The 13,819-nt window shown below is 39.8% G+C and overlaps 1 protein-coding gene across 1 annotated transcript in view; it reads left to right on the forward strand.

Annotated features, from left to right (window-relative positions):
- The window catches only part of LOC139553914 (MAM domain-containing glycosylphosphatidylinositol anchor protein 2-like), a 196,083-nt gene extending 187,290 nt beyond the window's left edge, over positions 1 to 8,793 (forward strand). Inside the window, exon 17 of the mRNA XM_071366690.1 lies at positions 249 to 8,793. Within this exon, the coding sequence (XP_071222791.1) occupies positions 249 to 337 (89 nt within the window). The 3' untranslated portion in view covers positions 338 to 8,793. The remainder of the gene's footprint in view (positions 1 to 248) is intronic.
- Positions 8,794 to 13,819: the final 5,026 nt, after the last annotated feature.

Consider the following 13,819-nt stretch of genomic DNA (forward strand, 5'->3'; position numbering starts at 1 on the left):
GACTCCTCCAGAGAAGAAGAGTACGGTCCTCCTCAGAACAACTAAAAACAATCACATGTATTCTAAAGTCTTCCTTAAATCAAACACGGAATTGTACATGTTACCCACACGTCATCCCATTAGCTCAATTAAATCGTTTTGAAGTGATTTTCATACATCATCCTTATCTACATCACCAACTGTATCTCTTTCTTTCTCTACTTTCTTTTTCTATCTTTCTCTATCTTCATCTTTCTCTATCCCTACAGATCTGAGATCACTGTCTCCTCCCACCGCGCACCATATATGGCAGTTCTTGGTCACACTGACCCTGGTGTTTGTGGGTCATCAGAGGTGACCCCTCTCTCCCAGGAGGAGCAACCTGATGCCGGCCCTACCCCTGTGGAAGAATCTGCAGACTTTGACTGTCTAAACCCCCCAAAACTACCAAAGATTCACTCCTCTTCAGTCTTCAGGAGAGCAGCAGCAGTCCAAGCGCTGGTCCAGGGTGGAGCATGCAGGAAACAAAAAACTCAGTCAATCTTGTTTTTTTTTCTGAAATATGCACAGAGAGCATTCCAAGGTCAGGACTCCAGAGTCAGAATGGAGAGCCGGGTTCTCCATAGTAGACGCTCCAGTAGTAGGGGCTACACCTAATTTTTTCCCCCCCAAGGTGAAGCCAGTCGAAGCAGAGTGTGGGTGCCATCATTGTGTATATTGGCTCAAGGATCGGAACGGAATGGTACATTTCTGTAAAGCACAAGGACACATGATGTGGTCCCATTTTATTCTTTACATTTTCATATGTTATTTGTTTGCTGCTTGTCAAGGCCAAGGAATAACTATAATTCATTGCTTAATGAGATGGGTGTTGAAGAGGTTGATTTTATGTTAAGAGTATAAAATGTACGAAATTCGCTCAATAACCCACATTGACCCGAAGCTATTTTCTCATGAATATGTTAGAGACTGCTATTCCTCTTTGTGTTGTCGCTTTAACCCCTTTTAAAACTCAGAGGCTGCCTAGGGTCGGATTCATCAAAATATGTATAAACAAACACGTGCATACCTTCTACCCAGAGGCTAAACTTCGACTGCTTAGTGCATTATATGCATATCTGTAAGTCAATTCATCACAATTATTCCTCTGTGTTTTTTTTTTTTGAGGTTGCTTAAAATGTTGGTTTCATTAAAAAGTGCATACACTGGTTACTTTACTATGTAGTGGCTGAACTATGGTGTGCCTGGTGTAATCAACCTCTGGACCTCTGCACAGTCAACTCTATTAGATCCTTTCGACCTACTGTAGGGGCTTCTCTGTGTCCCAGATGCCCTTAACTTCTACAATGTGATTTAATGAACAGTGACATGAAATATCTCTCTTTCATTATCTAAACGGGATTGATGAGGATTTTTAAAGCTAAAGTAGTCTAGCTTGTATTAACAATGGTAGTTGCAATCCAGCCATTTGTATGAAAGTTTAGCATCTCTTTTATTTCACTTTCTATTACCTAGCTTCTCCTTTCACCTCCTGACCAATCACTAATCGATCAGGTCACATGTAGTGCTTAAAGACCAGGGCCCGGTTTCCCAAAAGCATCTTAAGGCTAAATTCATCGTTAGAAACTTCTTAAGAGCATAGTTAAATCTCTGAGCTGTTTCCCAAAACCATCGTTCTTAACGTTGCACTTGAAAATGCTTGAAATCGGACACTTGCCTCGGACCACTCGTAGAACATGTGCGTCGTTAGATGCTTTTTTTGCCCTCCTGCATCACTCTGTAATCAGAAAATCTCTGCTAAACATAGAATCACATTGTTATCTGCGCCGATAAAGTTGACTACAAATACAAAGTTGGCAATGTCTTTTCAATTGATACAAACAATTTCAAGATGCTTGAAATTAAAACCGAGTTGACTGCATTCAAATATAAATACAGTAGGCTATAGGCCTATTTCAATCACATTGAAATACTATATATTTCATGTTCAATCAATTGAGTTCTATTTTGCTGCTTGTAGGCTACTGTCTATTTTGTCTCAATATATTTCATGATGTGTAGCCTAACATGTGGCATGATGTGCTAAATCTTGATTTACCGCATTATTATAGGGTAAGCATTAGAACAAGGCTCCTCAATATTTGAAGCCATAGGTGCTAATATCTTTCTAGGAGCTGATCCATCGTCAGGGTTGATGAATAATTCTAATGTTAAGGTAAGATTTGAATGGGGAAAACTGATCTGAGAGCAGCGCTGCCTTTCTTTCTATTCTATCCTACCAGTGTTGACACATGTCTGTCTCAACGACACACTAACATGCTGACCAGACCGGACACGTCGCGTGCCCGAGCGTTGCAAAATAAATGTAGAAATCCATGTTATTCAATTATTGCACCCACACTGCTCGCACGCTCCAACGAACTTCTGCGTTGCCAAGGGCTAAAATAGAAGTCATTCCTATTTCTGACGCAGATCGCGCTGCAAGTCCTGCCTCTCCCATCTCCTCATTGGTTTATAGAAGCAGGTACCCACGTGCCATCTCCTCATTGGTTATACCCACGTGGGTGATTGAAAGACAAACTGTTTTGCTGGTCGTCGTGGTAATAGTATGAAAGTTTAGATGCCAATCATCATATAAGTTCAAAGATGAAAAAGCCTGGAAGGAGGAGAGATGACTAGAAACGATTCGGTTGACCGTTTTATGTGTGGATTAATTGTCGGAGTAGAGGACCTTGTGCATTTCAGGTAAAATAACAACTCAATGTTTACATCCCAGGACAAATTAGCTAGCAACAGCAAGCTAGCTAAATAGGATAAATTAGCTAGCAAGTGCAAGCTAGCTAGCTAAATTGCCATACGTGTTTCATGGTTTTCGACCTGTCCCCAAATTAATGTAATTGGTTCAGAGTTTGTTTTCATATTTTAACCTGTGTGTCGTGATCGCGTTTGGTGTGGGGGGACTAAATACATTTATGCACGATGGCACACGCGCGCAGACGGTTTGGGTTCCGTGTTAGCGAACGCTCTCTCTGCATGGTGTTTTGGGAAACGCATGTTACATCTTCGACTGTTGCAGGAAAGATGCATTGTTAAAACACTCTTAAGCCTAAATTACATCGCTATCAGGAAACTGGGCCCAGGTGCATCGTTTTTACCAGTCAACTTTTTAAGTGTTTCCCAAACAAGCACCTAGAGAGAACATTCGCTAAGTTCACCATGTGTCGAGACTGACAGGATCTAAGGTAATGCACCGCTGCTCTCGGATCAGCTTTCTCCATTAAAATCTTACCTTAACGTTATAATTATTCCACAATACTGATGATGGATCAGCTCATAGAGAAATATTAGCTTTGTTATAACACTCAAATCATCCTCTCCTAACTTACCTTACTTTAAGGACAAGTGGTCATCAGGTAGACTACCGGTTAAGACCGAAAGGTCACTGTTTCGAATCACCAAGCCGACTAGGTGAAAATAATCTGTCGATTATGCCCTTGAGCAAGGCACTTAACCCTAGTTAGTCCCTCTGAAAAAGAGTGTCTGCTAAATGTCAAGAAAAAAAATACTAAAAAAATTACTGGAGGAAATTCAAGCTCATGTTATTTTATTTCATGCTATAGTAGTTTCTCTCTTGCAACTGCCAAGATTAACATCCGTTTTCAATACAAGTCATTGTCCTGACCTTTGATTTCTGCATGGCTCCATAAAGCACATAAAAATATGTACTACAAAAAAAAGAAAAACCTTGAATGTCAATGCTATCTTTCTCTTCCTGCATGAGTTGTACTCATTGATCATGATACTGTGCCCATGCATGCTTGTGTCAGTCTTTGGAAGGTTACTTTATGAACAGCTGTTTTTGCATCTTTTGCTAGTCCTCTCGGGATAAGATAAGACGCTGCTGTGTGCCATGAAATCAAGTGCCTTCAGACTTAGTGGAAGATTACATGAATGGAAAAACCCGACATTGGCTAGTTTACCATCCAAACATTTGCCCCTTAGGCACATTTTATAGAGAAAGAATCAATCATGCTGTAATCTGCAGCTAACTCTAGAATCAAGGGTCAACTCTGCATGTGGTGGCACAGTGTCAAATTATGGATATCTACACAGCTCTCTTTATTTTGACCTAGGAGAATGACTTACTGCCCTTGACAGTCTAGGCTTTTGGAGTGGGACTTGTGCTCAAGCAGAGAAAGGATGGTGGCCAAGCTTTGTCAGAGTGACTGAGCGAGAACGGGGAGCTCTTAGAAATAAGCAATGACAAAAAATCGACTTGTAGGGAGGGATGCTTTTGAAGTCTACCAATTCATTTCAGCTGGACCCGCTGAGAAAGACATTATTGCGACTTCGTCCAAGGACTGTGAAAGGAAGACCTTTCAGGTGTGACTCTTACGGCTGATAATGGCCTTGGCTTACCTGGGTGTCTGTCAGTCCATTAGATCAGGCTGTGTGGTTCTCACAGACCTATTTTAGTACTCAAATGAGAGTGCAACTCTACTTTTACAGAAACTGTAAAGACCTTGGAACTACCTGAGACCATGAGTTACCTTAACCAGCTGGTTTTTGAAGAAAAAAAAATGTATTGTAAAATTACTCTACTATTGTTCGTAAAAAAAAAATGTTTTGGGAGAAAATGTACATTTCCCTTTTCATTTTCTGATTCCTTTTTTTTTTTTTTTTACAGAATAATCAGAAATAGGCTATAAGGGTCCTATTCCGACTTAGGAAATTACACCTTTCTTACGCACACCTTTCCTACGCACTTCTCAGTAGGCCGTGACAGTGTTTACAGAGGAAGCAAATTAAGAAACAATGTCATTAAATGGAATAATAATGTAGGCAAAACCAACTGAATGGAAGTAACAGTAAATTGGCAGTTGAATATGTGTGGTTATTAGGCCTACTGACGGTCGATACTGATAGTGACTAATATCTAACATGATAAAAATAGGAAACAGAGACAGTCGGGGTAGCCTATAATTAAGACATTAGAGAGCCCATCCCTGCAAATTAAAAGGCAGTACGGTGGGAAAGTTGCTATGTTGATATGCTTCAGGTTGCTGCCATATGAGTGGTTTCACATTGGTCTCCAGTGATTATGAGGGGAAATATATCCAAAACAAGTGTCATTTATATTTATAATTCCTTTATCCAAACGGATTACTCATTTTTCCAGCTCTTCTTAAAAGCTCTTATCCAGCTGTAAATAACAGGGCAGAATAAAGTAGATGCTTTTTCCACTTGGAACCGGTAGGTTTGCTAGACCTTATTCGTGGTTTACTCTCACGTAAAGGTGGTGGAATTATTAGGGAATTAAGTCAGAATATGGCGTATCTGCAGACACACCTCCGCCACTCCCTCATTTACTCGATCTCCACCCGAAACTAATAGCAGGTGAATAGCATGCTATTCTCATGTTTATATTCAAGGTCAGAATACGCATAGAGAGAAAAGTGCGTTTTAAAAAAGGGGATTACGTTCCATTAACCCATGCTTAACTCAGGTCGGAATCGGGCCCTAAGCAAATACATATGGTGAACATCACATTATAAAATATTCTATAAGAAACCATTTGTCATTCAAAAAGCACAAGATGACACAAAACAGATTTTGACAAAATGTAGTACATTTCTCACACAGATTTAGGCCGAGACAGTTCCTCTCAGCAACCTGTTAAAACAGAAGAAAATGTGTTCTTCTCTGTTCAATTAAATTATTAATGTAAATCATAGCATGTGTGGTCACTTTTAATAATAGAAAATATAACATTTCATTGAACAGTTCGCTTTATAACTTCCATTCTCCCATGTCTCTCAATTCAATATTTGATTGCATTTTTTATCTGCAGACGTTAAAGGGAAAATCCACTCAAATTATATTTTGGTCTTTTTTTCATTAGTCATGACGCGTTCAAAACAACTAGGAACTTCGGAACTCGGAAATCTCAGACGTCAGTATGTTCAAAACGACTGGGAACTCGGGGGGAAAAACGAGCTCAGACTGGGAAAAATAGTTTTGGACGTTCATCCAACTCGTAATTTCAAGCTCCGACTTTCTGACCAGAAGATCATTGACATCATGATTTGACCTTGTTTCTTAATGAGTTCCCAGTTGTTTTGAAAGCACCATCATTTCAAGAGGCAAAGTGTCACTGGCCGCATCATCATGACGATGCAAAATGCATCATATGATGTAGCCGGTGACACTTTGATTCTTGAAAGTCCAATATCTTTAAAACTTCACTGCTGACATGCAAAACATTTTAGGATTGTATCAACAGTGGACTAATGAAAAATATACCAAAAGATCGTTTTTGGCCGTATTTTCCCTCATGACTACTTCAAAGTAATGGATACAGATACAGCAGATACATTTTTCATTGCTTCTGGTCCGCTCTGTCATTCTATACTGAACTAAAATATAAACACAACATGTAAAGTGTTGGTCCCATGTTTCATGAGCTGAAATAAAAAATCTCTGAAAGTTACCGTATGCATAAAAAGCTTATTTCTATCAAAGTTTGTGCACAAACTTGGGGGTGCTGAGGAGTATTTCTGTCTTTAATAAAGCCCTTTTGTGGGTAAAAACGAATTCTGATTGGCTGAATCTGGCTCCCAAGTAGGTGGGCCTATGCCCTCCCAGGCCCATCCATGGCTGCGCCCTTGCCCAGTCATGTTAAATCAATAGATTAGGGCCTAATGAAGTTATTTCAATTGAGTGATTTCCTTTTATGAACTGCATCTCAATAAAATCCTTGAAAGTGTTGCATGTTGCGTTTATATTTTTGTTCAGTATATATACATACAGTTGAAGTCGGAAGTTTACATACACCTTAGCCAAATACATTTAAACTCAGTTTTCCACAATTCCTGACATTTAATCCTGGTAAAAAATTCCCTGTCTTAGGTCAGTTAGGATCACCACTTTATTTTAATAATGTGAAATGTCAGAATAATAGTAGAGAGAATGATTTATTTCAGCTTTTATTTCTTTCATCACATTCCCAGTGGGTCAGAAGTTTACATACACTCAATTAGTATTTGGTAGCATTGCCTTTAAATTGTTTAACTTGGGTCAAACGTTTCGGGTAGCCTTCCACAAGTTTCCCACAATAAGTTGGGTGAATTTTGGCCCATTCCTCCTGACAGAGCTGGTGTAACTGAGTCAGGTTTGTAGGCCTCCTTGCTCACACACGCTTTTTCAGTTCTTCCCACAAATTTTCTATAGGATTGAGGTCAGGGCTTTGTGATGCCCACTCCAATACCTTGACTTTGTTGTCCTTAAGCCATTTTGCCACAACTTTGGAAGTATGCTTGCGGTCATTGTCCATTTGCAAGACCCATTTGCGACCAAGCTTTAACTTCCTGACTGATGTCTTGAGATGTTGCTTCAATATATCCACATCATTTTCCTACCTCATGATGCCATCTATTTTGTGAAGTGCACCAGTCCATCCTGCAGCAAAGCACCCCGACAACATGATGCTGCCACCCCCGTGCTTCACGGTTGGGATGTTGTTCTTTGGCTTACAAGCCTCCCACTTTTTCCTCCAAACATAACGATGGTCATTATGGCCAAACAGTTCTATTTTTGTTTCATCAGACCAGAAGTATTTGGTCTTCGATCTTTGTCCCCATGTGCAGTTGCAAATCGTAGTCTGGCTTTTTTATGGCAGTTTTGGAGCAGTGGCTTCTTCCTTGCTGAGCGGCCTTTCAAGTTATGTCGATATAGGACTCGTTTTACTGTGGATATAGATACCTTTGTACCTGTTTCCTCCAGCATCTTCACAAGGTCCTTTGCTGTTGTTCTGGGATTGATTTGCACTTTTCGCACCAAAGTACATTAATCTCTAGGAGACAAAACGCATCTCCTTCCTGAGCGGTATGATGGCTGCGTGGTCCCATGGTGTTTATACTTACGTACTAAATACCTTCAGGCATTTGGAAATTGCTCTCAAGGATGAACCAGACTTGTGGAGGTCTACATTTTTTTTTCTGCAGTCTTGGTTGATTTCTTTTGATTTTCCCATGATGTCAAGCAAAGAGGCACTGAGTTTGAAGGTAGGCCTTGAAATACATTCACAGGTACACCTCCAATTGACTCAAATTATGTCATTTAGCCTATCAGAATCTTCTAAAGCCTTGACATCATTTTCTGGAATTTTCCAAGCTGTTTAAAGGCACAGTCAACTTAGTGTATGTAAACTTCTGACCCACTGGAATTGTGATACAGTGAATTATAAGTGAAATAATCTGTCTGTGAACAATTGTTTGAAAAATGACTTGTGTCATGCACAAAGTAGATGTCCTAACCGACTTGCCAGAACTATAGTTTGTTAACAAGAAATGTGTGGAGTGGTTGAAAAACGAGTTTTAATGACTCCAACCTAAGTGTATGTAAACTTCCGACTTCAACTGTAAGTACCGCCAGCAAACTGATTTCATTTGATTCATTTCATTGCTTTTTAATGTATGTCAACAAAACAAATTCTCTCCTAGCCTACCATCTTGAGCCAAGTGAGCGTTTCAATTCTACCCTCAAAGTAAACCCATATATTCTATTGTACAGCAGATTTCAACTGGCACTTTAACTCAATAATGCATTTGCTCAAATGGGAACAAAATAAATGTATTATTTGTGGGTAATCATTCTCTTGACAACAACACCCCAGAACAGAACTTTATCTAACTGTATCAGAAAAAATAATATTTTATAACTATTATTATCTGCAACAGACCACCTGTCATAATTTGGATTTGATTTCCCAGATGATTACATTGCATTATTATGAATAAATACCCTTCAAATGTCTTCATCCTGTGTCATCTGTTTATTAGGACAACAACTTGTTCTCAGTGAAATGATCGGTAATATTTCATCATGTTGTTACTCGTCACCAGAAAATACGTCTTTGAAGAATGTGTCTGATAGTGAGTTGATCAGAGAGATTTACAGTGATCTATAAAAATACTGAATAGGACCAAATAGTTCCTGTTCAGTAGATTTCTTTAGACTCACAGTTCTTTCATTCCAAGAAAGCCACAAAAATTGATATCTGTATTCTAACCACAGAGCACCATTGCAACTTCTGTTAACTTTCATTATTGGTGTTTACTGTCCCTTGGCCTTCGCTTAGCCCCTGCTAAACAACTCAATATGTATTTCATACACTGTAAGCCCTGGGGATACATTACAAACCTTACCTTGAGTTGAAATGGAATGTGTATACAGCTTGTGTTCTCACCATTAATGCATTGCTTATGTATTCAGTAAGTAAAACGTTCTTTCCAGAGCCACCAGGAAAAGCATCTTCTCTCGGTGCAGACGAGATGCTGGACACGGTTTACATCTGGCCGGGAGGGCCCCCATCTGCTCCCAGGTGGAGTACAAAGACTCCCTCATGCATATTAGCCGGGAACATTTGGCACCGTTGATGCTAGTGTAAAGTTAACCTGAATGTTCTTAAAGCATCAACACAGTAGGTGTCAGATGGGTTTCTTCCTTCCTAATCCGGAACTTTTACCTCCCGTGTTATACAGTATGAAGATTACTCTTGAGTCTTAAGGGTTTTGCAGGATTTATATATACTGAACAAAAATATGAACGCAACATGCAACAATTTCAAAGATTTTACTGAGTTAAAGTTAATATAAGGAAATCAGTCAGTTGAAATAAATTAATTAGGCCCTAATTTATGGATTTCACATGACTTGGCAGGGATGTAGCGATGGGTGAGCCTTGGAGAGTATAGGCCCACCCACTGGGGAGCCAGGCCCACCCACTTGGCAGCCAGGCCCACCCACTTGGCAGCCAGGCCCACCCACTGGGGAGCCAGGCCCACCCACTTGGCAGCCAGGCCCATCCACTTGGCAGCCAGGCCCATCCACTTGGCAGCCAGGCCCACCCACTGGGGAGCCAGGCCCACCCACTGGGGAGCCAGGCCCACCCACTTGGGAGCCAGGCCCACCCACTTGGCAGCCAGGCCCACCCACTGGGGAGCCAGGCCCACCCACTGGGGAGCCAAACCCAGCCATTCAGAATGAGATTTTTCCCCACAAAAGGGCTTTATTAGAGACAGAAATACTCCTCAGCACCCCCCACCCCTCTCAGATGATTCCGCCGGTGAAGAAGCTAGATGTGGAGGTCCTGGGCTGGCGTAGTTAAACTTGGTCTGCGGTTGTGAGGACGGTTGGACGTACTGCCAAACTATCTAAAACAACGTTGGAGGCAGGTTATGGTAGAGAAATTAACATTAAATGATCTGGCAACAGCTCTGGTGGACATTCCTGCAGTCAGCATGCCAATTGCACACTCCCTCAAACTTGAGACATCTGTGGCGCTGTGTTGTGTGACAAAACTGCACATTTTAAAGTGGCCATTTATTATCCCCAGCAAAAGCTCATGAAACATGGCACCAACACTTTACATGTTGCGTTTATATTTTTGTTCAGTGTAGTTTTCATAGCTAGTCATGATCACAGTGAAGCGACAGCACAGTATCCTCGCGGTCTGTATCTGACACTGTATACGTTGGAGCAGACCTGGGTTCAAATAGTATTTGAAATCCTTTTCAAAATATTTCTAATTCTTAAGCTGTGCTCGATTAATCTTGACAGCGGCAATGGAACCATTGGAATAGTCCTAAAAGTGCAAACTTTGCCCATCTGGCACTCCAACCAGGCTCAAGCAAACACTCGTTGAGTGGGGGCCTCGTTGATTTTGTTAGTAAGTCTAAATCAGATACCGGCCGGGGGGGGGGGGGGGGGGCATTGAGTTTGTTAGTCAGTCTCACTCAGATACCGGCCGGGGGGCCCCGTTGATTTTGTTAGTCAGTCTCACTCAGATACCGGCCGGGGGCCCCGTTGATTTTGTTAGTCAGTCTAAATCAGATACCGGCTGGGGGCCCCGTTGATTTTGTTAGTAAGTCTCACTCAGATACCGGCCGGGGCCCCCGTTGATTTTGTTAGTCAGTCTCACTCAGATATCATATTAAAAACTGATAACATTTATATCCATCCTATGGTAAAATGTGTAGTTATAAAATTGCAAAAACAATTCTCCTGAACTTATTTAGGCTTGCCATAACAAAGGGGTTGACAACTTATTGACTCAAGGAAAATATTTCTCTAAACATAATTTCACTTTGACATTATGGGGTATTGTCTGTAGGCCAGTAACACAAAATCATTTAAAATTCTGTCTGTAACACAACAAAATGTGAAAAAAGTCAAGGAATGTGAACACTTTATGAAGGCTCTGTACATAAGTTCAGGAGTAAAAATTTGCTCAACAAGTCACACAGTAAGTTGCATGGACTCACTCTGTGTGCATTAATAGTGTTTAACATGATTTCTAAATGATTACCCAATCTCTGTACCCCACATACAATTATCTGTCAGGTCCACAATACTAACTTAATTGACAGAGTGAAAAGAAGGAAGCCTGTACAGAATAAAAATATTCCAAAACATACATCCTGTTTGTAATAAGGTTCTAAAGTAATACTGCAAAAAAATGTGTTAAAGAAATTCACTTTTTGTCCTGAATACAAAGCATTATGTTTGAGGAAAATCCAACACAACACATCATTGAGTACTCGTGCTTCAATTTTTCAATCATGGTGGTGGCCTGCATCATGTTATGGGTATGCTTATCATCAGCAAGGACTAGGGAGTTTTTGTTTTTGGTAAAAAAAAACAGAATAGAGCTAAGCACAAGTAAAATCCTAGAGGAAAACTTGATTCAGTCTGCTTTCCAACAGACACTGGGAGAAAAATTCACCTTCAGCAGGACAATAACCTAAAACACAAGGCCAAGTTGCTTACCAAGACGACATTGAATGTTCCTGAGTGGCCTAGGTAAAGTTTTGACTTAAATCGACTTGAAAATCTATGGCAAGACTTGAAAATGGCAGTCTAGCAATGATCAACCACCAACTTGACAGAGCTTGATTAATTTTTGAAAGAATTATGTGCAAATATTGTACAGCTGTGCAAAGTTCTTAGAGACTTACCCAGCAAGACTCACAGCTGTTATGTATTGACTCGGGTGGTTGAATACTTATCCTATCAAGATATATTAGTGTTTAATTTTCAATAATTGTTTATAAAATGGTTGAATCTTTCTTCCACTTTGACATTACAGAGTATTAAATCTATTTAAATCCCACTTGCACACAACAAAATGTGGGAAAAAGTCAAGGGGTGTAAATACTTTCTGAAAGGCACTGTATATTTGCGAAAACACATATTATTTAAATGCTGTGGCAATGGTAGAATGTGCTGTGTCGTATGCGCAGTCAGTTAATACATTTCCTCCAGCATTAAATTTAATTAATTTAAGTTTGTCATAAATCAAGAGATAAGTATGCTAATCATACTGTCAACAAAACACTGGAATAGATCAATATTTATTTCCAACATTTGCATTTTCTTCTGACTTTAACATTACCCTAAGCATTCATAGTTTAATATTTTCACAAATGTATACTGTTAACGTTTGATCCCGGATGAGCCCCCAAATGTTGGAAAATATCCTTCTATTGATACCTTCTCCTATGGCCTACAGCTTCCTGTTGCCCTGTATTTTGCTCCTGTTGTGGTCAGATTGGGATAAGAAAGAAGATAGTTACTTCTAATGTCATACAGATTCCCTCCCGCGTCTCCGATATGAACATCCTCACCTCAGGGAACCTTTAAGACGAGGACACATCAAAGGAAATTAGAAGGCTTTGAACCGGTGATCCTCATTTGATCCCTCTCTTGTTCATGTTCTAAAATAACTCTGGAGAACCTTTGGAAAGAGGAGGTTGGATATCTCTGCTTTCCACAGATTGAAGTCACCATCTATAGTCTGGGTTCTGTTACATCACTATATGGAGAAAACAATATGGAGTCTATTGGCTATTCAGACCACCTATCAGAGCGCTTAGGATCCCATACTTGAATAGAAAACAATCTCCAGAACTATTGTATGTGGTTGGTGTCATGACATACTGCTTTTGTTTTGCTTTATTAGCTATTGTTATTCAAGATATTACATACCACTTTCCCAGTGTATCGAAGGGAGCAAAAAACACATTTACAATTCACACGTGTGAAATACACGCTTGTACATGTGTATAATACACGCTTGTACATGTGTATAATACACGCTTGTACAATGTGTGAAATACACGCTTGTACAATGTGTGAAATACACGCTTGTACAATGTGTGAAATACACGCTTGTACAATGTGTGAAATACACGCTTGTACATGTGTGAAATACACGCTTGTACATGTGTGAAATACACGCTTGTACAATGTGTGAAATACACACTTGTACATGTGTGAAACAGATGTAAATTATTTGTTGTTATTATTTTCAATTGTTGATATTAATTTGAGTGTCAGCCACCCTTTTTCATGATTGATTTCCTCCAAAAGTATCTCACAGCTTTGCTTCTCTGAAATACACCACATCATGGACAATACGTGTGGTATATTATAATATATGTTATTGGGAAGTGGGAAACTGTGAAATAGGAAGTTGTAAATCCGACATGATTGTGTTCAAGTGCTTTTGAAGTCGGAAAAATTATTCAACCAATAAGATTTTAGGTAAGCTAGCTAACATTACTACTAATAAAGTTAGCTAAAGTTCATTTGGTTCTGTTTCCCCCTACTGTGGATTCCATCTTTAAAATTGACAATATGGTCAAACTTACTACATTATCTATATTAACGTGTTTGTAATTGTCAAAAATGTATTTGTTGTCATCGTTTGGTTTAAAGGTAAAAGGTCAGTGGTGAAACATCACAACTCAGCAACTCGGGTAAGAGTTTCTGCAAGTTTA

Source organism: Salvelinus alpinus, chromosome 25, assembly GCF_045679555.1.
Source record: "Salvelinus alpinus chromosome 25, SLU_Salpinus.1, whole genome shotgun sequence".
Taxonomy (NCBI): domain Eukaryota; kingdom Metazoa; phylum Chordata; class Actinopteri; order Salmoniformes; family Salmonidae; genus Salvelinus; species Salvelinus alpinus.